At 42.0% G+C, this 24,223-nt stretch overlaps 1 protein-coding gene across 1 annotated transcript; it reads left to right on the forward strand.

Annotated features, from left to right (window-relative positions):
* Positions 1 to 13,340: 13,340 nt before the first annotated feature.
* On the forward strand, positions 13,341 to 14,625 carry NPY1R (neuropeptide Y receptor Y1; the record flags this gene model as incomplete). The annotated part of the gene is made up of 2 exons (XM_082758472.1): positions 13,341 to 14,045; positions 14,167 to 14,625. The coding sequence occupies exons 1-2, from the start codon at positions 13,347 to 13,349 to the stop codon at positions 14,623 to 14,625; spliced, it is 1,158 nt and encodes a 385-aa protein (XP_082614598.1). The 5' UTR covers positions 13,341 to 13,346.
* Positions 14,626 to 24,223: the final 9,598 nt, after the last annotated feature.

The raw sequence follows: 24,223 nt of genomic DNA on the forward strand, positions 1-24,223 counted from the left end.
CCAGAGGTCATGCCGGGTGGTGACAGTGCACACTGATGCTTAAGTTAAAGTAGTGAGCTAAGTAAAATAGTAGGCCTCTGAGGGCAGTTATGTATGTACTGTGAAAGTTTTGTTGATCCCTGTACCCAAACTGAAGTTTCCTCCCTAGACTTTTTGGTGGTATCAGCTGTTATTGACAGGGTTCATTGGTGCATGGAGAAAGGGCAAACATCCGTGTTAGTAGAAAAGACTCTCTAATTAGTTCATTTCATTCCAGCTATGTGTCTAAAGAGAAATCTGTATAATTTCATTCACTTTTGTTTAGCTGTGTTTAATTCTTATTAAGGAACTCTGAAGAAAATTTAAACACTCTGGTGGCATTGCTGTTATTTCCTACTGCCATTTTCACCTTTGGGTGACTTAAAATAAAAAGGAGAGTCTCTCAAGACACATCACAATTATTTTCTCTCCCAAGAGTTTATATTCAATAGATGTAATCCTAAAACTAGGGTCAAGGAACAATGTTTTGTGTGTGTTGCTACACTGGAACATGTTTATTAAATGAATGTTTACTGGCTTCTTAAAGGCTTAATTAGATGATTGTTGGCAGATTCTGTGGATTCCTGCCTTCACTTATAGACTGCAGTATGGCTTTAGCAAAGTTGTTCGTCATGTTTTTAATGTAATTCTTGAAAAACAGAAAGTGAACATGTTGTTTTTGTTGAAGAAGAAATATTTTGCCAAGACACATCAATACTGAAAAAGCTTAGCAGGAGTGCCTCTGAAGTCCAGCCAGGGCTCACCAGCTGCATCCTACCAGTGCTGGGGCTGCCCTCTGTCCTGGGTGAGAGCTGGGAGGGCACCATCTCCCATATAATGTCCTGCTTTTCATGAGGAAGGAGCATGGGAAGAAGGCACCACGTGCACTGGTCAGGTACTGATTGGACACTGTACACCAGAGCTCTGCAACCACTGCCTGCACCCTCGACCTGTAGATACAGTTTGTTTCAGACTGATAGAAAGAAAGGGAAGGACAGGCATAAAACCACAGTCTTCTGATTTCCATGGAAAACCGTTGTGCTGACAGAAGTTTCCTTTGCAAAATACCCAAACAGGTTTTATTTTCATTTTTGGTTGTGTGAAATGAAAGCAGGCTTTTCTCCAAAAATTGCACAGTTTGCTCTCCTGCTCAGAGGAAACACTTGCTCACTCAGCCTGAGTGTCACTGGCAGTAACGGTGCAAAAGGAACAATGTGTGCCTCCCATACTCCCATATCGGTGATCCGCTGTCCCCAGGCTAGTCTTAGCATACCAATGACTACACAGGGATCTATGCACTTATTGGTATTTTTCTTTTTTTTTTTTTTTTTTTTTTTTAACAGTTGCTTCTCTTTATTTATTTATTTATTTTTAAGGACTCACTTACTCTCCCTTGATCATTGGAGTTGGGCAACTCCAAGGTAGCACGTGTAACGTAGCTTTCAGAGAAATGAGGATTCCTGAAAGTCCTACTGTGGAGAATAGAATTAAATGATATAGCTGCTTTTGAAAACATTGTCCTCAAAATTGAAGTGTATTTCTAAACTCAGTGCACCACGGTGCCAAGGTGTTCTTGTGCCTATATTCAAGTTCAAATTTGATCAGTCTGAAGGTACCTGATTTGTTTTTAGCTGGTAGTTCCAAAATTTGGATTGTTTTCATCTCCTACATCAATCAGTCAGTAGCATTTCCTGAGGGCATCTGAGCTCCCCCTTCTGCATTGCTGGTCTGCATACATCCCCTGGGACTGAGCTCAGCTACACCTGTAGCTCCCACAGTGGGAGCATCAGCCAGGTTTGCTCTGGTCTCCTTTCGTTTCAATAGGATGTGGGAGGCAGAAGGCTCAGCCACAGGAGACTGGAGGGACTGCTGACCCAGGCTGGATATAAACATTTACTGCAAGAATCAGATTAGCTCAGTAAACATTAAATGCAAGGACTATTTGCAGTTAGCTTTTACAGTATAGTGTATTTTATGATGGCTGATATACCACAATCTCAAAAGACCTTAGGCTATACCTCCTTAAGTCACATTCATCTGTGATGTATCTTAATGTTACCCTCAGAATGCTGTGGCTCTTGTTTTCACCAGAATTGTGCTTCAGAGATGTTTTCAATTGTAGTTGATGTAAGGTCTGAGTAACAGATGGAACTTAGAATATTTTTCAGGTTTAGCTGGATTAAAGATATCGGATAACATAGAATATGCTAGTTTAATACTTAACATCTTGAAATTCATCTCCTTATTCCACTTAAAGCTGTTGCTTAAAATACAATATCTATAAAACAGAATTTAGTAGAGTGAATACACCAGCTATTTCTGTTTCTTTACGTATTTAAATGGAAATTGTCAGGAATATGCAAGTTAGGCAGGTAACCGTCCTCCACTGAAGGCATTTGCTCTGTCAGGAGATCTTCCTTCTGCTCGATGAGATGCTTATATTAAGGCTTATTCATGGATAAGATCGTGTATCCTACGATATTAATACCTATTAAAATAACTGACTGGCTGGTGCCTGTACAGTCTGTTCAGTCTATGTCAGAGAGCCTATCCAGGACAATTTATCTTCACTGCTGAGAGCAACTTAGTCTTGGAAGTGCTTCCTCTACCTTAACAACAGGAGAGGATATACAGGGAGAAAGCAAAACACAAAAAATTCCTTTGAAACACAGCCCCCCAACCCTGTATTACTGGAGTGTATAGGAAAAAAAAGTCAGAGTCTTTTTTAACTTCTGTGTTATAAAAATTGGCTAATGAGCTAGGCTGCACTGCCTGTCCACCTAAGCTTAAGGGAAGCACTGAGCTGTGTCATTACTACCTGAGCAACTGTGCCCCATCTCAGCAGACAGTGTCCGAGCCCCACACTGAAACCACCGATGAGCTGTGTTCACAGCACGGTCTGAAGATCAAATGCTGCTGCTGAAAACGCATCTGCTCTTTACGTGCAACAGCAAAAGCTTGTCCATGGAGCCAGGAGAGTTCAAAAGATTCAGCTCACTTCACAAGCCCAGAAATATTGATTTTTGTGCGAGCTAGTGATAGGTCTCTTGACATGCCTAACTCAAAGAAGAATTGCAACATTATCCCGGAACACGAGAACATGGCTTCCCAAAACAACCAAAAGCCATCTAATGAGATTATTTCCCCAGCTCCAAGGAAGCGCGAGGCAACTTAGAGGGGCCTTTGCTGGCCAGAAGCAGCAAACTTGGGATGTGCTTCTGCATCCTGTGGCACGGGGTCAGCAAAGGATGGAGTCACAAAACCAGGTGGGACAGTCACCCACCCACCCTGGTATCCTTTTGCCCTTCCACAGCCCTCTCGGCCACCCACACTGAAGTGAAACCTGGGCTTTCTGCACCCACTGCGTGGCCTCGGCACTTACATGCAAATTTACACCTCTGCCCCCTGCCCACCCCGCTGTCCCCTGCTCACCTGCAGCCACGGGGAGCCCGCTGCAGAAGGGGCCACGAGTGCGCAGCCCCCAGGCACTGCTCATAGCCCCGGCACGGCTCTGCGGGAGCAGGGCAAGGATGCCCGGCAGCGCATCTTATGCGGGTGCTGCGAAGGCGCCAGGGCCAGGCACCCGGCAGCTGCTGCTGCTGTGGTGCTGAGCGCTCGGTGCTGGGTGCTCAGCCGGCCGCCGCGCGGGTGCATTTCGGGAGAGCGCTCCGTGCGGGGTCTGGAGCCTATTATTTCCCTGCTGCATGCTCTGACAATTAGAGTTTCCATGGAAATGCAGTGAGACTGTAAACAAATCCCGCGCTTGCCTGTATTTAAGGGATGCTTTCTCTTAATTTTTTTTTTTTTTCTTTCTTCCCTGTCTGATTCCAGGACGTTTTGCAAGGGTGAAATTCTCTACATGTTGTGGGACATCGGGAAGTCTGAACAGAGCCCGGCACTCACAGGGAGCTGCCCCAAGCACTCTCCGGTTCCCCCCACTTTGGCTGGAGTGGAGCCTTGGAGGCATCCATCCATACTGCTCGAACAGGCTTTAGGTTTTGCCATTATTTTAGAACAGGTGGGAGGTGATGGATTCCCCCAGACAGTTCTCCTTTCTGAGGTGAGTAACTCAGTTCTTACAGCAGCAAATATCTGAAGGGTGGTTTTACTTTTTTTCTGGGCCATCAGCAGGAAGTCAAGCCTTTTCTTTTTTTTTTTTTTTTTTTTTTTTTTTTTTCTTTTTTAAGCAAGCAATATTTTAAAAATTGTTGGGCATTTCATAGCACAAAACATGAAAAGACAAATTTTGTCGTTTGCACCAGCCGCTGCCTTCTAGCACGAGCAGTGCCATTGATCATAGCCCAATTACAGGACTAGCGGAGACCTGAGTGATGTGCAGGTCTCTGGGAGCACAGGTGGCAGAATGTGACACGAGGATGTAATGACTTTTCCATTTGCCAAGGCACTCCTTAGACAGTTGATATTAACACAGTACTGCAGAAAAGCTGTCAGTATAATTAGCGAGTGACAAACTGTACCGCACAAAGACAAACCAGCTGGATGAACCATCTTGTGAAATAGCTCTGAAAGTCCAGTTAGGTTCCTTATTTAATTTATGTGGAAAAAAACATTCATTTTAGGGTATGTGCTAAAGGAACAATTAACCTCAGTCTTCATTGGCTGAGCTCAGTATGGCAGGGAAGATTGAGTCCCATATTCTTTCATCCGCTCCTGCATTATTCACCACCCACTGCTGGTGAATCACTGCATGTGCAAGCGGAGCACAGGGAGCTGCCAGGTGGAAGTGACGTGCCAATCCATCTCATCATTTTAAGACAGCTCTCCTGTTAGTCACAAAGGAGACCTAAATTAATCCTTGTTAGGGCTGAGCAGCAGTTCTTAATGATTTTGACCATCTTCCCACCTAACACTGGTGCCTTGGAAGCTTTTCATGCACATATTTGACCTGAAGATAGAAACCCACTCTAGTTCTCACTTCTTATGCAGGGATTTAAGACCATCTCCCAGGGCACAGATTTAACTGGGTGCCCCGTGTTCCAGGGGAGTTTCCCACATTGCTGACCCTTCTGCTTGAAGTAGGAGTTCCCTCCTAGAAAGAGGGAGTCTTTAGGGACACCGTGTCTTTCTGACTACAGCAAGCTGAGGTGGCCTTTAAAAAAAAAACAAACAAACCAACCTGAATTTGCTGGAAAAGCCCACAAATGGGAAGTGATGGGATCTTGCATCCCCCAGCTATGATTTATGTGGGATGCTATCGTACCTTTGTGAAGGTACAAACAGCCTACCTTCAAGCTGACCATTTCTAAGGTGGGCATTCACCTCTTATAGTTTCCCAAGCAGCCTCTAGAAATAACATGCTCCTTAGTAAAAGCAGTCAGTAAGAAAAGTGTTTGTTCCTCAAAGCAATTTTCTATAAGAACAAAACATCCTACCCATCTTATTTCAGGAGAGTTCATCAACCAATAATGTACTGGCAGGTGGTTTTTTTTTATTATCATTATTTTATTTTTTTCTCCTTTAGCCCTGGACCTGTAAATAACACCAGATTCTTCCTCTCAGCTGTATTTGGACAATTCACTGCTAATACTTGTGTCCATGAGAGGCAATTACTATTCAGACCATTAGCATATTTTTCCTTTTCAGTGGTTGTGAACCTCTGAATTACCAGTAATACTACTGAATAATAAAATAGGTGATCTACAGATAGGAAACGTACTGACATTAGAGGACTGGCAACAGATAATAGCACAAGTTCCCTAGAAACCAGCCTTCATGGGGTTGTTGAAACCATGGAGGAGTCCTTGAGGAAGTGAGAGATGGTGACAATGAAAGATAGCTGCTCTGAAGGAGCTGGGGAAGAAAAATGAGATTTCTGATTCAGAAGGACACAAAAGAAAATGCAGGACAGAACTCTGCTGTTATAGAAATACAAATGAACTGTGGCATGTTTCTAACCTCATTCCCAAAGATATCTTTCTTTTGGGAGTATTATCCCAATATATTTGAGAATTTAGCTTCTAAAGGCTAACTGTGAAAGAATGAAGAATCTAAGCTCTATCTGAAGTCAGCGATAACCGATGAATGCCACTGAAATAGCAAGTTGTAAGCCACTGAACAACCAAATTCCACAGCATGCAGTTGTTGCCCTCAATCGAAGCTCGCCATGAGTCACAGTCTGATGTTATTTTAAAGTTTGCTACTGATAGAACCCCTATCCATCAACAAGACAACCCAAAATAGTAGGATGTAACTACTGCAGAATTTGAGGTATTTTGTGAGATGCATATAATGCATTCTTGTTGGTTAAAATTTTCCCCACATGTCCACACAGCTGATCATCCCACACATGTAAAAAATGCAATTAAAAATACTGGCTGTGTTTTGCTTCTGTGGATACATGTTTGGCCTGTCCCTTCCACAGGTTATTACCTTGTGTAAAGCAGCTGGGTGTGAAGGCAGTGAGCCATGGACTGCTGAAAAGGTTGCAATGCTTGAGATGTCTTTGTAATGAGACAAGACATCTGATGGTTAACTAGTAAAATACTTCTAAGGACGAGCATTTTTGTTGCCTAACAGGCATTGTCACGTTTGTTGGCTGGTGTTGTATGCATTGAATATTGATGTCACTTCTGGATCATCATGTAAGGGCCTATTTCTGCTTCATTTGAAGGCAGATGGGAGCTTGTGTTTGAGTGTATGTGAGTTCGGTCCCTGAATGCACAGAAAGCAGGATAGCCATAGCAGAAAACATGACTTAGGATTTTAGCCAGGTAACATCTCAAGCTGTCTTTAAGTAGCATTGCATATTTTTGGGGTAGCTTTATACTAGTTAGTTTGAGTTTATTATTGAAAGTGGAGCTGCAGCAGCAAGACACTCAGTGGAGATTAACCACATAATTATTCACACAGCTTCTTTGCATTTGTGACACCAGCCTTCAAGTGAAGTGTTGTTATGTTTGGTGTCAGTTGCAGTCATTGCAGAATAAACATGCTGTTAGCCAGAGAATTTGCTGCTGTTCTTATTGTACTCAACAGTAAAATGTCTATTTAGTCTACTGATGACAGGCTCTTGCCCCAAGGACCAAAAGTTCCCTTATCTGTGAATAGTGTAACATGAAATGAAAGCTTTTCAGTGGTACTGCAGTTCCTTACTAGGAAATGAAAGCAATAAAAATAAATAAATAATACAAAAAGCAACAACCACAAACCATCAGTGTTTCCACTCAAAATAGTGGCAACTTCAGTTTGTTTTATATACAGTAAAAACCACAAACAACTCTCAAGGTGTTCTTTTACTCTGTGGATATTAAGTTTTAGAGAGGGATTGTGTTAGCTTAATGCATGACAATACATTGTAGTGAAAGTGACAGCCTTGTTTTATGATATCTTTTATGGATTTGAGAGTTACAGTGAGAAAGCATTTTAATGGGTTGATCTCTTGGCATGTTTTTTCCATGTGTTTCTGCAAAACGTCTTGTTCCTTTCTTTGTCCTATTACTTCAAAGAAATTCTGTGTTCTTTTACTCATGCTGTTCTATTTCCTTAGTTAAGATGATTGTCTTCTTTTCATTGTACTTCTCTTTTTGCAGTGTCACGTCTTCACACAAACACACACCATCAGTCCTCCAGCCTGGGGTGCCTGTGATGCACTGAAATAATGTGCTCCAAGGAAGAGGATAATCTCCTACACGGTGCCTATCTTGCTACTCCAGTGTTCTCACATCCTGACAACAATTGGCAATAGAATAAGAGTTACTGAGGAATTATTTGACATCTTTGTGAACTTGGTGCTCCAGTTGGAGACAGTCAGCTGCGTGCTGAGACAAGATGCACAGAATGGCTGAGAACTGCTAAAACCGGAGTTTCCTTCAGAACTTACCTGATGCTATGCAGCTTTTAGTGCACAACATGCATTTTATATATATATCTAATGAAAAACCTTTGATAAGAGCATGTTTCTGTGTTTTAGAGTGATTATGTATCAGTGTGTTTTATTGTTCCCATATATGTGAAATTCTTTGGAGAAGATTGGCATAGTTCCTACAGATTCAGTCTTCTGAGGTGAGCATACAGCACAGAAAGCAAGTATGGCAGAGCAGGAGGTCTGTTGTAAGACTGTTATAGCATGTACTTATATATATAGATAGATATATACACATACACATATACTATATACGTTTGGAAGACTCGCACAGCCCTTTCTATTGCTCCCCTGCTCTGTTTCAAGCACCCACCTGCAGCATGAATAACTCCATGAATGATTGTTGCTATAACTGTGAGTTCAGGTCACTGAGTTTGTGACGTGTAAGGTCTATCTTCTGTGTCTTTTAGGTAATAATTATTTTTATATGGTATAAAAAAGTATTGTGTGGCTTGCTTCCTATGTTTATATGATGTATGAAATTCTTGTGTAGACTGACCACTATGACAAAACATTATGAATCACTTCATTTACTGACGAAATGGAGATTTCTAATGATTAATGACAAAATGGAGGAAAAAAGATCTTACCTGCCAGAAACTTTTCTCTGGTGGGCACAATGTCATTTCTCTGTTTGGATTTTGCTAGGACACCAAATGTAATGCCTGTGTGGTGGGTTTACCTTACCAGGCCCTACCACACCATTCTCTTACTCCTGTTTCTCCATAGGACAGAAGGAGAAAAAGCAAGATGGAAAAGGTCATGGGCTGAGATAAAGACGGGGACATCACTTATCAATTACCATCATGGGCAAAACAGACTTGGCTTGGTGAAGATTAAATTAATTTATTACCAATTAGAGTAGTATACTGGGAAATAAAGTCAAAACTACAGAAACCTGCCCCATTCTCCCTTCCTCCCAGACTTAATTTCACTCCTTCACTCCTAACTCTTCTACCTGCTCCTCCCCAAGCAGGAGACTGCAGGGCAATCAGTAATACCTTGGATTGTTCCACACCCATAACAATGAGCGTCCTCGTTTGTACATGTCCTGAACTGTTACCAGTTTAGCATTAAATATGTTTTTTATGGGATCCTCATCACTAGCTTAGTTTTTTGGGTTTTCTGCCTAAGCACATCCACCTTTGCTCTGCTCAGACGGATTCTGGTGCATGCTAACGATCCACACATAACTGAAGTTCTCAAGAGGCCTGCACTTATCTCCTGGCTGCTGGTGGTAAATGTCAGCAGAGTCAAGCAAAGCTAATTTACAGCTATGTTCAGAGCAGCCCTGAGGTATGCCTGCACTTTCCTTCCTCACGTCGAGGGCTGCAGGTTAGATGCAGGTGAGCTGAATGCCTGGAAATACAGGAGGAACACGAACAAACCTTCCCATGAGGCTTATTCTGCAAAACATGTTACAATCATTTATTGCATGTAACTATTTTTTCTTAGCTATAATTAACACAGATACTTGCTTGAGAGCTATCCACAACATAACAGAGCATTGTCCTATAACAGAGGTATTGTAACTGGAACTCCTTGCACTTGAAAAATTAATCTGGATCCTTGGAAGAGTCAGGGCACTTCTGCTTTACATGAGCTGCAAAATCCTAATACAGCCTGCAGGGAGACATTTTTCAGGTGCTGTTCAATAAACCTGAGTCGATCTGGGTACCTTTTCTCAGACTTCTGTACTAGCTTCCAAACTCCCTGTTGTTCTTGTTTGTTGTTGATGGTGGTTGGTTGACTTTTTTGCTTTTTATTTTTTAATGCATATTAAAATAGATCTTCTGCAGAAGTGCCTCTTGTGTGTGAGAGCAATGTATTTCACGATTATCAAAAGAGCGAATGGCAAATAAAATCATTATTTGCTTTTTATGAAGTTGCCCCATAAGCAGTAAACTAACCTCCTACAGCTGCTGGTAGTTTGCAGAGCTGTTCAAGCCAGCTGCATATAAAAGTCTGGTTGATGGAAACTGCAGTTTGTAAAAGCAGCAACAGAGCTAGCCAAAGCTGCAGTCGCTGACTTTCCAGCCCTGCATCCACTAAGGAGCTTTGCTCTCTGCTGCCAGGGTCCCATTTTCCTTCCAACCCCTTTGGATATTCCCCTGCTGTGTATGAACCCCATGGGTGGGACGAATGGCCCTGCAAGAGGGCCAGAGCAACAGCTGAATTTTCATGAGGTTTGAAACGTTATTGACGTTTGGGTTTTAGAAGAGTTTTATATTGCATCTAACTGGAAAAAAAAAAAATAGCAATGGTGGCAACTTGACAGTTCTCCTCAATCCATCCATCTCCCTTCGTGCAAAATGAAGACCAGGAGCTGGCTGTGCTGGTTTACAAACTTTGTGAAGTTGCTCTTCGGACCTGAAGCCGGTTCCTAGCTCCCTTTCCCCAAAAAGCTTCCCGTTCCGTCCTAGCTTTGGCCACGAGGTGGCAATAACTTGCAAACAAAACGCTGAAACTGCCAGGCAGCAACTGGAAACTGTCTCCCTCCCTGAGCTTTTCGCTGAGCTCTTTCCCCTCCTCTTTTGTTTCAATATTTAATTGCATTTATTTCGGAATTACTAGGCAACCCACCCCCAGATGTGTAATTTAAAGGTGATGTGCTTGCAGTGAGATTTCCAGGATCCGCTCAGCAGAGCACCATCCATCATGTGATGCTGGGATAAGGTGGAGTTCGGCTTTAAGGGGGAGTCTCCAGTCTTCCTCACCCAGCTTTGGGATCTCAGCTGGAGGAATATCACAGGATCCTTCCCCTCTCCCTGCTCCTCAGACAGCCCCAGAGAAGACCAAAGGCAGGCAGAGAGCTGCAAGGTGAGTTTCCCCTGGGGTTGCTCCCGGTGCTGCTTGGGCTGGTGGTGCTGGCTCTGCTACATGCAGGTGACAAAGCCCCAGGTGCCAGGTGGGACCTGGCCGGGTGGACCATGGGCTTGGGCTGACAGCATTTAGTCCTTTCTTTCAAAGAGCTCCAGGAGTTTTTGCAGCCTGCTGCTGGTCGACTCACACCACCTTATTTCTCCCTTTCCATCCGTTGGTGCTAAACTTTTGACTAAAATCCTTCCGGAGAGTCGGAGCAGTGTGTGGTGTGGGGGAGACTGTGCAGCCACCCAGAGGGATCTGCAGAGCTGTGGGCTGCCCCCGGCCCATGCCAGCTGCTGGGATGGGGAGGAAAGTCCCTGCTAGACGGGGAGCCAGTGGGGTGGGAGACAGGGGACAGCACAGTGGGCCAGGAGAGGTGACTTCACCCTTCCTGCTGTCTGGTCCCTTTGGGAGAGGTGGACAGGGAGGGATGGAGGACTGCTTGCTGCCAGGGCTGTGTTTGTGAGCTGTTTCCCGGCCGTGGTCCTAGGCTGGGTCTCAGCTGTGGAGAGCAGCAAGGTGAGGAGCAGTGGCATTTTCTGTGTTTGAATTTGTTATTTAATAAATAAGCAAGAACAAAGATTGGCTAAGGAGAATTAAAAACAAGAGCCTGGAACCAAGGCCTGCCCCTGTGCTGAGGGCAATGAGCTGGTGAGAGAATCTGGCCAGTTCTCTACTTGTTCCCTCACCTGTCCTGCTTCTGCCATTTGTCCCATCGTGTCCCAGGCTGGACCGTCCACCTTGCACAGTACAGGTGGCAGGGGAATAATTAAATCCAGATGTTGGTTTTCAGGCTGGGGTAAAATCATACCTGTTGGAAATTAAGGAGTTCTGACTCCACATCACCTGCATGCTTGTCCTTTGGTTAGAGCACCTACCTCAGGCTCTGGCTGAAGCAACGCTTCAGGAAGCCCTTTGGGAGGCTTTTTCTTTATTGGGCCCTCAAGCAGACTATGTGGGATGGGGAGACCTGGTAAATTTAGTTAGCAGAGGCATCAGGTCTGAGAAATAATGCTCAGGTGCATGCCTAGGTAGCTTGCAAATCAGAGTAACCAAACCTCAGGCAGAGATGCCGTTCCTCTGAAGCCGCTGATGTTAACTCTGTCAGTAAGATGTCACTCGGAGGCAGGCTGCGTCGCCTGTCACGGTTCTACAAAGCCATGTGGTGATTAGAGACAGCCTGCAAATCCGTCTGAGGTGAGCCTGGGGCACCGGTGACAAGACATCACGATGGCAGGGTCATCTTTTTGCTGACCCTCAGGAGGAGCTGGAGCTGCAAGCCCAGCACGGGGCTGGCTGAAAGGGTGTCTGCCACCTGGAACAGGTAGAGGGGACTTAGATGGCACCAGGATTTATACCAGATATCATTTAGGACCCAAACACACCCGTTCTGGGTAACTTTTAATGAAGTACAGTTCTGTGTGCTATGTTTTTGCAGCTTTTGTGACAAGTGCCATATGGAGCTGGGTTTAGAACCCACTTGTGTGAATTTTAAGTGGCATCACTTTCTTTTCATTACCATAACCTAGGGTTACATGAGCAACAAATTTAGCTTATGGGGAAGGGGGCAGAGGCAAACTTCCAGATTCAGGGTGGTTGCTGTTAACAGTGAGTTGGAGTACAGGTGTGTAAGGTTATTTCTTTTTCTTTTTTTTTTTTTTTTCTCCCGAACACATATACCCAAGTTTCTCTGATTTTAATACTGAAGGCCTTGCAAAGCAGTGCTTATTTATCCATGCCTATTTATATTGCACGGATGTGTGCTCTGCAGTGCTTATTTTTTGCTGGCTTTTTTTTTTTTTTTTTCCCCTTTCATTTTGTATTGTTCTTCCTTCACTGTGCAATCCTGCTAGCTGAGATTAAGGTGTTCAGAGCTCCTGATTTGCCTTTGACTCAGCGCCAGTGCTGCTGTGGGCGCCCGTCCACTCAGCATCCACTGTATGCATTAGGTGAAAAAGAATGCAGCAGTTTGTGTCGTGATTTTTCCACCCCTCAGGTGTGGTTTTCCCCCCTGTTATGCTGTGGCTGGGTATAATTGCACTTAGAGCAGCCTGAGGAAGCAGGTCTTCACAAATAAAACTTGTAAGAAGGAGACCTAAAACATCAAACACAGGTTACGCTGCTGTAAGACTGAATTTGATTCTCACCTTCTTATTTCATGTAACTTGTGCTAGCGAGGCAGTATTGGGAAGGGCTGTGGTCCCAGATGGCAGACTCACATTTTGACTTGCCTCCTTTCTTTCCCTGGTCCTCTGCCCCTGATCCTGCTTAGGACAGGAGGCTGTGACTACCGCCCACCTCAGGGACCTCCCTGCTCCTCTCCATGGCCCCACGGAGAAGTGGTGCTATGGGGCTCAGGATGGTGGCAGCTGGGGGGTGGGGGTCACCCTGGGGTTTTCGGATGCTGGGGCAGCGTATATGCCGGGGGGGTGACTGGTCCTCCTTTTTCCCCCCAGGTCCTGCGAGAGAGATGTGGCACCAAGGGTCTCCTCGTGGGCTGACGGGCACTTTTCAAACATCGTGAGAGGTTTGGATGAGACCTGTGGCAGCTGGGAATATTATACGGCAAGTTGGAAACAACATGAATGCTTCAGTTCTCGGCTCCCTGGGAAATAGTTCCAGCTACCTGAATTTTTCAGAGAAGAACTCGCAGATCTTACAGTTTGAGGATGAAGATTGCCACGTGCCTTTGGCCATGGTCTTCACCTTGGCCTTGGCTTATGGGACTGTGATAATTCTGGGAGTCTCTGGGAATCTGGCCCTGATTGTCATTATTTTAAAACAAAAAGAAATGCGCAATGTTACTAACATCCTCATTGTCAACCTGTCCTTCTCTGATCTTCTAGTGACCATCATGTGTCTTCCCTTTACCTTTGTGTATACCTTAATGGACCACTGGATTTTTGGGGAGGCCATGTGCAAATTGAACCCCTTCGTGCAATGTGCCTCAATCACCGTCTCGGTCTTTTCTCTAGTCCTCATTGCCATTGAGCGCCACCAGCTGATCATCAACCCCCGAGGCTGGAGGCCAAACAACAGGCATGCCTACATGGGGATTGCTGCCATATGGATTTTAGCCACGGCTTCCTCCTTGCCTTTCCTGATCTACCACGTGCTAACAGATGAACCCTTCAGAAACATAACATTTGATGAATATAAGGACAAATATGTGTGTTTGGACCTCTTCCCCTTGGACACTGCCCGGCTTTCTTACACCACGACTCTATTGGTGATTCAGTACTTTGGACCACTTTGTTTTATATTTATTTGCTACTTAAAGGTAAGAGAGACCCCCCTCTGTGATATGTCCTTCTTTTTGTCTGATGTTTGTTTATCCTTGCAAAGATTACAGCTGTAGGTTAAATTATCCCATATGTTTCTCTTTGTTGAATTTCCTGCAGATATACATACGATTAAAAAAAAGGAACAACATGATGGACAAGATGAGAGACAATAAATACAGATCCTCTGAAACCAAAAGGATCAACATTATGCTGATCTCAATAGTGGTTGCCTTTGCCGTTTGCTGGCTGCCTCTGACCATCTTCAATATCGTGTTTGATTGGAACCATGAAATTCTGCCCGTTGCTACCTGCAGCCACAACCTCTTGTTCCTCATCTGCCACCTCACCGCCATGATCTCCACCTGTGTGAACCCCATCTTCTATGGGTTTCTCAACAAGAACTTCCAGAGGGACCTGCAGTTTTTATTCCACTTCTGCCACTTCCGCTCCCGTGAGGAGGATTATGAGACCATAGCCATGTCCACCATGCACACAGATGTTTCAAAAACCTCTCTAAAGCAGGCAAGCCCAGTCGCATTTAAAAAAATAAATAGTGATGATAATGACAAAATATAAAAAAAAAGTCATAATTCTACACCAAACCTCTGAAAGCGTGATCACAGGTGAAATATGTCCAAGGACAAGCACAACTATGTAACAATTGCAAAATGGGTAATGCTTTTCTTCTTTTTCCAAGGAACTGGGATTGTTGTCACTCTGAAATTATACGCTGTGCATTTTTGCCCCTTTTGCTGCTTTAATGTTCACAGCAGTTATATCTGAATCTCATTATATGATGTAGTTGAACCTGCTACTACCTATGGTTTTCATCAGCTGTCTTTTGTTCTGTTTTCTTTGTACAGTTACGCACTTTAGCTCAAAGATATATTTATTGATTTTTATTTAAGGAAGTAGTTTTTGGGAGTGTCCATCTAAGATCATTAGAAATTATAAAATTACATGAGCCACAGGGAGACTGTCACTACAGAGCACACCCATCCCAGCTTGAAATTAGGACTTTTTGATCTGAAGAGTTGTTCTTTTATTTATTTATTTTTTAATCTGGCTTTTGATCAATGCTAAAATCCTGTAAAATCAGTAGAGGCATGCAGAAAATGATTCTGAGAAACCTGTATAATATGGTAAATGGGGACATGCATTTGTCTCATTCACAGGGGCAATTTGGGCTGTAATCACTGAGGTTCAAAGACAGGATTAGGAGAGAAATTCTGTTCTCATTTACAAGAATAAAAACCTAGAGTAACTCTACAGAGCACAATGGGATAATTCTGATTTTCACCACAGCAAATGAAAGCACAAATGAGTCTTTAATCCCAAATGATTATGGCTGACTTTAACAATGCGGGCTTTTTAATTAAAAAAGTAAAAAATAAAAATAAAAAAACAACACAACAAAAAAGCCAACTGCATTTTCATCTGCTGTCTCCAGAAGGCTGGGATGAAATTTCCTGTCAGTCCCGAGCTTATGAACCCTGAAAGTCTCCTTATGTCCTGTATATGTCAGAAATCTGAAGGGAGATGGGAATGTTTGCTTTCTGTACAAGGTGCAATTCCATCCTTGCAGGTGATATTAAAAATCCAGGATTAAATATATATACATATATATATGGCTCTAGCTACCTGAATCTTTTCATAATAATTAGTGCTGATCTATATAAATTATGTATAGCCTCATAATGTTCTGTGTTCAGATGCAACGTTATAAGCCTGGATTTTCTCCAAGACGATGGATGGCTTAATCAAAATCTGCAAAATTTAAAAGGAGGACATAGTGTGGTTGCAATCGGTATGTTTAGCTTCTGAACTCAGTTTCCACAGTTGACTGAAGTGCAGAAATATTTGCCAGATGTACACAATAGAGCTCTGTGTGTTATTGCTTAAAATATATAACCTCTAATTACACAAAATATATGTGACTAGATCCCCAGCTGAGGGAAACCTGCATAACTTGACTGCTGTACATGAAACTATAAAAATTTCAGTCAGCTGAGGTTCTGCATCATACAGTGCACTTTGCAATATAATCAATGCCTTTTTGAATAATCAGCTTTTTAAAATACAATTTAGTCCCTATTTTTATTTAGCAAGGTCGTTTTAAACCATTCTGGCAGAGAAGAGGGTCTTTAAAATGGATATAAATGTAAATGTAGCATAAATGGGACTCAGATCTGATATGTCTCTGAACAAAAAGATCCCAGGATGTGATGGTGAATTTAATATGTTCTAAATTTGACATGGATAAATGCCTAAGAAATGAAAATTATTTGGTTTGCCAGTATTTAAAAGTCAAAAATTGTGCCTTGTGCAGTCTTATAAATAGTGTAGAATATTGAAGTAGCAATGTCTTCTTGTGTATTATAATTCCATGTATTTCTTTACTGACAGATAATTTAATTAAAAAAGGAGGCTTCTGTAGTTGAAAACAGAGAGGGAATGTATAAAATGAATTATAAGACAGAACTTTCTTTCAGAGCTTTGCCCTTTTGTATTTTATGAGATTTCCCCTTTCTATGTGGTTTTCTGTGGAGTGTGTTGCTGATAATTTGACAAGAGGCTCCTGGAATTATTCCCGTCATTTTATAGTCATTTTATTATGCAAAGGGGTGTGTATTTTCACAAAGAGATACAATTCAGAAAACTGGCTATGTGTTTCTATTAAGAACGTCACAGTAGGTTTTTCTTATTGGGGGAAAAAAAAAAATCACCGTGCATTTTTTTTTTATTATTGTTATACCTATCGGGGTGGGGGGATGAGTATCGCTTTCTTCCAAACCGGTGGGAGAAGACAACAGAACAATTTTGAGAAAGTTACCAGCTAGTTGGTTGGAAACGTTTGATTGGGCTGAAGAAGATGTTTGCATGGGGTAGGTGTTGGCATGACTTTAGAGTGCTGGTGTACAGAGACCTAGAAGTGGTGTGTCCTGAGATTTACGGGCCTGCAGTGGGATAGCAGCACAATTACCCCTGTGTCAACCTTCCTCCTGCTTGAGCTATGGTCTCAAATCATAGCGCCCATCTGATGCCTTCTCATGCTATATCTCCTGAGAGTGTGTTTAGTTTTATTTTTTTTAACTTTCCAGTGCCCAATAAACAAGCTGAGGCTGTGCCAGCATGTGCAAGTTCAAGCATGCCTTTGGCTGGTCTGTGCTCAGCTCAGAAGCCATTTTTCAGCTGCACTGCTGTCCTAGGATCAGGCCTCTTTTCTGTGCTTCCTCACGGCCCTGCAAGAAGCACTCTGCCTTCCTGAGGTGCTGCAAAAGACGCAGTCCATGCGTGGTCACTCGAATAGCACAGGCCATGGGCACTGTGCAGACAGTCTCAGCAGGAAAAGGCATTTGCAGAATTTCAGAAGCAAAGTCATCACTATTCAGAAGAAGTTTTTATGAAGACAAGGATAAAAGTAGTCTCTCTGAGGTGCTGACCTGACATCTGCAGGGTGTACATGACATCTACTGAGAGCAGTATTTTTGTCTTTGGTTGTATGACGACACCAGAGTCCTCAAAACCACTGGAGACTTTCTCCTACTGACACCTGGCTACAACACGAATCCTCTTTTTCACTTTCAAATCTCCAGCATGGCTTCTCATCCTCTATTAAATTTCATTATAGGGTGAGCTGTTGCGCTTCACGTTTCTCAGTCATTACGGTTTGGTATTTTTTCCTTCCATGTGCTGTTTTGTCAAACTCTCCACACTTCAGCACATACTGAGTCCTGTCCCCAAAACCTGAAGATCTCTCTTCTTCTTTCAGACTGGAAGAAAAATTTTACTGACAGAAAAACATGGTGAGGGATCTATAATGTATCTCACTATTTGTGTGCAATACATTTCATGGCAAATCTACAGCCTTAAATGACAAATGTAACTGATTAATAAACATTAATATCTGCTTCATTTGCCTGTTATTTTATCATCTTACACTTCCCTTTTGTCTGCCACAGACATTTGAGTCTTCTGCATAATCATAACACCAGCATTGTGTATGTCATTCCTAATAAACACTGCTGTATTCCCATATTCCCTTTTTTCCAATATATCTCTTGCGCATGTCATTGTCACTATGTACAGTAATCCACAGGTTTCATATTTTCATTTTTTTATTTAAAAAAAAAAAAAGCAATAGGAAGAGGTGAATAATTTACATTAATATCTGCTTTTGGTGGGCTAGGAAAAAGATGGATGTGAAAAATCAGTCCCTGTCCCTATTTTTTTTTTCCTCCCACCTCTTTTAAAAATCAGTTCTAAACCAAGAAAAGGAATTAATGTGACTGGACCCTCAGGTCACTTGAGCTGATTCTGACTGCGTTTCATCTCTGATGAAGGTGTGGAGGGCTAAGGGTTCATTTTTCCTGACTCTGCTGTCTTGCAATACTGTACCAGCTATTATTAATGTCTCTCTAAGGCAAAATTTGATACTGATTTATACTCAGACTGCAAATCAGCATACGTGTAAATCCAGCCCTCTTCATCCAATTCTGATTCTTACTTTAGGTACTGAGATCAGTGAAACCGGAGAATTCGCTTAAAGGTAATCATTTGCCTAAGCACTCTACTGAATAACAGTGAACTGTTGGCATTCACATTCTTTTTTGGATTTCAGATTAATACAGAAATAAATTAGTGAATTAGTGGCATATGGTTTTTCTTGGCAATTTCTCTCTCTCTCTCTTTTTTTTTTTTTTTTCTTTTTTTTTTTTTTCTTTCTGTAGTCCAGTGCCTGTCAATACTTCAATTTGAGGCTTTGGTTCAACTCTTCCTAGATTCTTCATTAAGGAATTTAATCAATACATAGAGAATGAAGACATTAAGGAAATTGTATTTTTTCTGTTTTTATTTTTAAAGCATAAATTACAGTAGGAAGAGTGAACTTAAATAATGCTTCTGTCTGCAACAGGTTTAACTGTTTCAGTTGCGGAGAAAGAGTGGAGAAATAATAACTATAACTAAACAATAAGATTTGCTGACAAACTTCAGCTGAAGGATGTATACGTATCCAGGCTCTACCATGTTGTCTTAATTCCTGTGTTATTTAAAATGTGGTATTTGCCTCCCTGAGTTGTTACTACTGTTGATATGAAATTAAATTATTTTCTTCCGTTCCTGTTTTGGAGAATATCAAATGTTTGAGGATTACACCTAAGAGAGTGAAAACATATGACCAGCTTTAGTCTCTTATACTTGAATTTGCCTGTGGCGCAAAATAACGCTTATACAGTATTTCTGCCAATGCTAAACCGTGCTAATGGTCTAATTGAAGGTGATATTTTTAAGATTAAGGAGAGCATTCACAAAGACTAGCTTTAGCTGGAGGATGGTAGTTTTCCTAGCTTCCTTCAGTGGCTACTCAAGGGCAGACACATCTGCTCTAACCGGTGCTATGCTGCTACCAAAATGTCTTTCTCTCTGTTACCCATACAGACAGCTGAGGGACAGACAGCTTCCAGGACCAACATGAGACTAGTGAATATTGCCTCCCTTCCTCCACGCTCCATGGTATTCCTCATGCCAGCTCATACCTCACACCCTTAGAAGGTGCTTTCTGAGGAAGTCCCAGGAATTTGTGCTCTGGTTTCGTAAAATGCCCAAGCATACGTAAAGTGCCAAGCATACGGTAAAGGACATTGCTTCAAGCATGAACTAAGTTTCAAACATTTTCTTCCTCTAAAATTCTTTTAGCAAGTTTCTTGTAGGCAAGTTTCTCATAATTTGTACTCCATATAATTCTATAATTTGCAAAACCTGTGTAGGTTGGAATTATGTCCATATAGGATATCCTGCTCATTACAGCAAAGCTGACAGCACTGAGTTCTGTCTCATGGTTCCCAAAGATATGGGTTGGTGATCTGGTTTCCTAACATAGATTAGGCTTTGTCACAAGAAACTTGCACCAGAGGCAGAGGTTTTTGAGAAAACTGCACTGAGGAGGCTCCCACAGTTAAATAACTTGACAAAAATTACACTAACTTTCATATATACAAGGAAATAGATAGTTTAAAAAAGAGTAAAAAAACAACAGGTCTAGATGAAGCCTTGATGCATTCTCTCAGATATATACAAAAAAGATTTAAAGGTAGACTCAAACATATATTTATATTCAGAGTTAATAGATGGATATGTAAATGTTTTCAAGGCAAAATAGTGGTCAAAAGGTCATGTAAGATTAATAGGTTCTCCGCCTCTGTCTACAAAAAAAGGGATATGGAGCTTTACAAATGACTCTGAAAATGTATTTTAAGATTCTTCATCTTAGATTAATCTAGATCTTTTTTTTTTTAGATGAAGGAAACAAAATGTTTTTGGCACAATCAAAAAAGAACAGCTTTTCATCGCACCCACCCACAGCACATGGGTCCATTTTCCTTCACTTCTGCATAAAATGGAGAACATTTGTTTATGGCAGGAGAAGTAACCTGATCAAAGCTCTCCTTGTCTTTCTTGGTTTATGTTACTACTGATATTGTGCTGCTGTTTTTCACTCTGCAATCTTTTTTTTTTTTTTTTTTTCCCCCACAAGCTATGTCATTTTTATTATGCTATTTATATTGTTTCTTAATAAAAGCCCTCTGTAAAAAGATATTCTTGCAAGATCCTGTTCTATGTGTGCTTGAGCATATGGGTGAAAGGCTATGCAGGATTTGCAGGAATGTGACTGGCAATGTGATGATGTTTCAGGGGGTGGAAAAGTAGAAAATGAATTTGTTGCATGCTGTTATTCACCTTTTTTTTTAAGGGAGGGAAGGGGGCTGCAGTTTTAATTCACATAATTTAAATGTCAGCTGAGTCCATGTATCTAGTGTTCCCTGTTGGTGACCAGCCTCTAGAGACAGCTAGTTACTAGGAAACAACGGGTAACGTAACTTGTCTTCTTACTTATGGCCTTCACGATTGCCTACAAGCTTCTCATTGTCTGCAATGTATTTAGATATATAAGCAAGAGTGTTCACTTTTTTTCTTTAAGACTAGTAAATGTTGTACATTTAATAGATTTAATAGATTAGACTGGAATATCTTTTCTGACTTTTTTTGCCCCATTATTATTATAACTGCAATGTTTGAGGCTCTTCGCTTGGGTCTTGATTTATTATGATTTTGGGCACAAGGGTGGTCACGTTGGCACAGTTACAATGTTCATGTGCTTATAATTAGGCAGGTGCTAAAATAAGAGCCTTAAAGCCTGCCTTGTAGCACTGCAAGGTTAATGGAAAGCCTCCTGTTGACTTCAGCAAGCAAGCTTCAGGTAAGGTCCTTGTTTCAAGTGACACCGAGGAGCAGAAAATGTCTGAACATCTATTTCCTAGAGAGGGCAGCAGGCCATAAAAAAGTGGACTAAGCAGAGACACGATGCCATGGGCTGCCATATAATTCCAAGGGATACACCAAAAAGTCACCTTTAGCTGGTACTTATGGTAAGGTTATCCCCTTAGATTCTGTGAGTTTTGCTGTGGTGCATTTGCTTGACTTCGTTACAAGTTGAATGTCTCTGCTAAACTGTCTGGCTTGCTAATTTACAACAATTTCCTTCTCAGAAAATTGAAGAGGGCACTAGCAATTCTGAATGTAGTTTTGGTTCTCAGCAAGCATACATACTTAATAGATTGTCACTGCTACAATTGTTTTATTATTATTATTATTATTATTATTATTATTATTATTACAGCTGCTTTTTTCACTTTGTCAAAAAATATCACTACCACCTGTACAGCATAGCTGACACTTAAAATTCACTCCAGGTGGTAAAGCATCTCAGCCTGCAGCATGGGATGAGGATGTAACTGGTCATGGTGTTCCCACGGCAAAAACATCATGAACAAAAACACTGCAAAATGTTACTTACAGGAGGTTATCTTCAGACTTAGGAAAGGACACCTTTAAAACATCATAGAGAAACTTGAATTCAAGTACTAATGTTTTTGTAGTGGAAATAATGCATTCAAATAACTCAGTGACTTCATGAAAATACAGAACCCAAGCCTAGTCTCACTCATATTAGTCCAGTGGTGCAGTACCACCTCTGACAGTGTTGAGAAGATTAAGATTATGGTGTAGATGAGATCAGTCTGTAAAGGCTGTCAGATATTTTTGGGTCCATAAATCTTATATTACCTAGGGTAAGGATAGGGTCATGAATATTTAACCCTGTTTTTTCTTAATAGAACAATATACATGGTGGGCCTTTTGTGCCTGTACTCGCATACTTTCAATAGCTTGTGAATTCCCTGGCAATTTTGACTCAGATCTGACAAATTTGTCAAAGGTAACAAACTGTCTGAGTCTGAAATGGTATTGCATAAGGTGAGTACCTGTTCTTTTAAGAAATTTGTTCTTTTAAGCAGGACAAGCATATTATTTCTATTATTGTGGGAAGCATTACATACTACACAGTAAAATACGTGTATATATAGTATCACTTAAAATAGAATTTTAAAAAGCTGACTTTAGGCAATTTGTAGATATTCTTTAAAAAGTCATAAACCATTAGCATTTCTTATATTCAGGGCATATTTCTGTGGTTTGGAAGGAAGAAACCAAGTTGTGTTGGTTGTGCAGCTGGTGTCAGCAGCAGGATTTTGTCTCCTATGGCCATGGGACCCTGGCTGATCATCAATATCTGCTCAGGAGAGATGGGATTAAGTGGAGCAAAAGTCTCTCTGCTATCAGGATGGCTTACCTGGTAATTAGGGGTTTCAGTTAGGAGTGATGTGTAATGGAGAGAATCACAAGAAAATGGTCTAGAGTGATGTGAATCAAGGGAAAGACAAAAACAACAAAATAGTTGCACCATTATGTGAAAAAGCTCTGGATCCTTTCTGGGAAATCAGCATGCGTAGGTGCCTCTCTGAAGTGCCCACACACTGATGTGTGCAGCTTGGGGAATAAATGTGGGTAAGCAGAGGTCTGCATGCACTTGTTGCTGTCATGTAGATGTGGTGAGTTGGTTTTTATGACCACAGAGCTGCAGTGGAGGGAAGTGGTCTCTTTAGGAAGAACAGGTTGGGAAGATGAGGTGGGGGAAGATATATCTTTTATATAAGATAGCAGCTGGAGTGCATGGAGCTCTGCCTGGGGATGGACGATGAGCCAAATGAGAGTGTATGGGTGAGGATTAAAGACCAAACCAGAGTGTCAGCTATAGGCTACTTGATCAGGTAAACAGTACATGAGGCCTTCTACAGACAGCTAGGAGCAGCATCATGTTCACAGGCCCTGATCCTTGTGGTGGACTTTAACCACCTCAATATCTGCTGGAGGGACAACACAACAGGGCATAAGCAATCCAGGAGGTTACTGCAGAGCATTCATGGTGAATTCCTGTCACAAGTGATAGAGGAGCCAAGCAGGAGAGGTTCTCTACTGGACCTCATACTTACAAACAAGAAAGAGCTTGTTGGGGATGGGGAGGTCAAAGACATCCTTGAAGAATCCTAAAAGTGGGGAAAAGGGCAAAAAGAAAGATCACAAGCCTAGACTTGTGGAGAGCAGACCTTTTCCTGCTCATTTATCTGCTTGAAAGAGTCCCAAAAGATGAGGCCCTAGAGCAAAGAGTGAGCCAAGAATGCTAGTTGATATTCAAGGATCATGTCTTCCAGGCTCAAGAACAGTGCATCCCATGAAGTAGGAAGTCAAGCAAAGATGCCAGGAGGCCTGCAGTGGATATTGGCTACCTAGGCTTCAGCAAGACTTGCAGCACTGTCTTCCATAACTTCCTCACAGAGAAGCTGATGGAGAATGGGCTGCATAAGCAGACAGTGAGTTGGGTTGAAAATTGGCTGAACAGCTGGGCCCAGAGGGTCAGTGGTACAAAGAGATCAGTGGTACAAAGCCTAGTTGCAGGCCATAAACTAGTGGTTTACCGTAGGGTTCAATACTGGATCCAACGCTGTTTAACACCTTCATTAATGACCTGCATGATGTGGCAGAGTACACCCTTAGGAAGTTTGCAGATGACACAAAATTGGGAGGAGTGGTTTATATGCCAGGAGGCTGTGCTGCCATCCAGAGGTCCCTGGACAGGATGTAGAAACGGGCTGACAGGAACCTTCTGAATTTCAGCAAAGGGAATTGAGAAGTCCTGCACTTGGGCAGGAACAACGATGTGTACCAATACATACTGGGGCTAACTGTCTTGAAAGCAGTTTTGTGGAAAAGAACCTGT

This window comes from Aythya marila (assembly GCF_965140915.1).
Source record: "Aythya marila genome assembly, chromosome: 4".
In the NCBI taxonomy this organism is placed as follows: Eukaryota; Metazoa; Chordata; class Aves; order Anseriformes; family Anatidae; genus Aythya; species Aythya marila.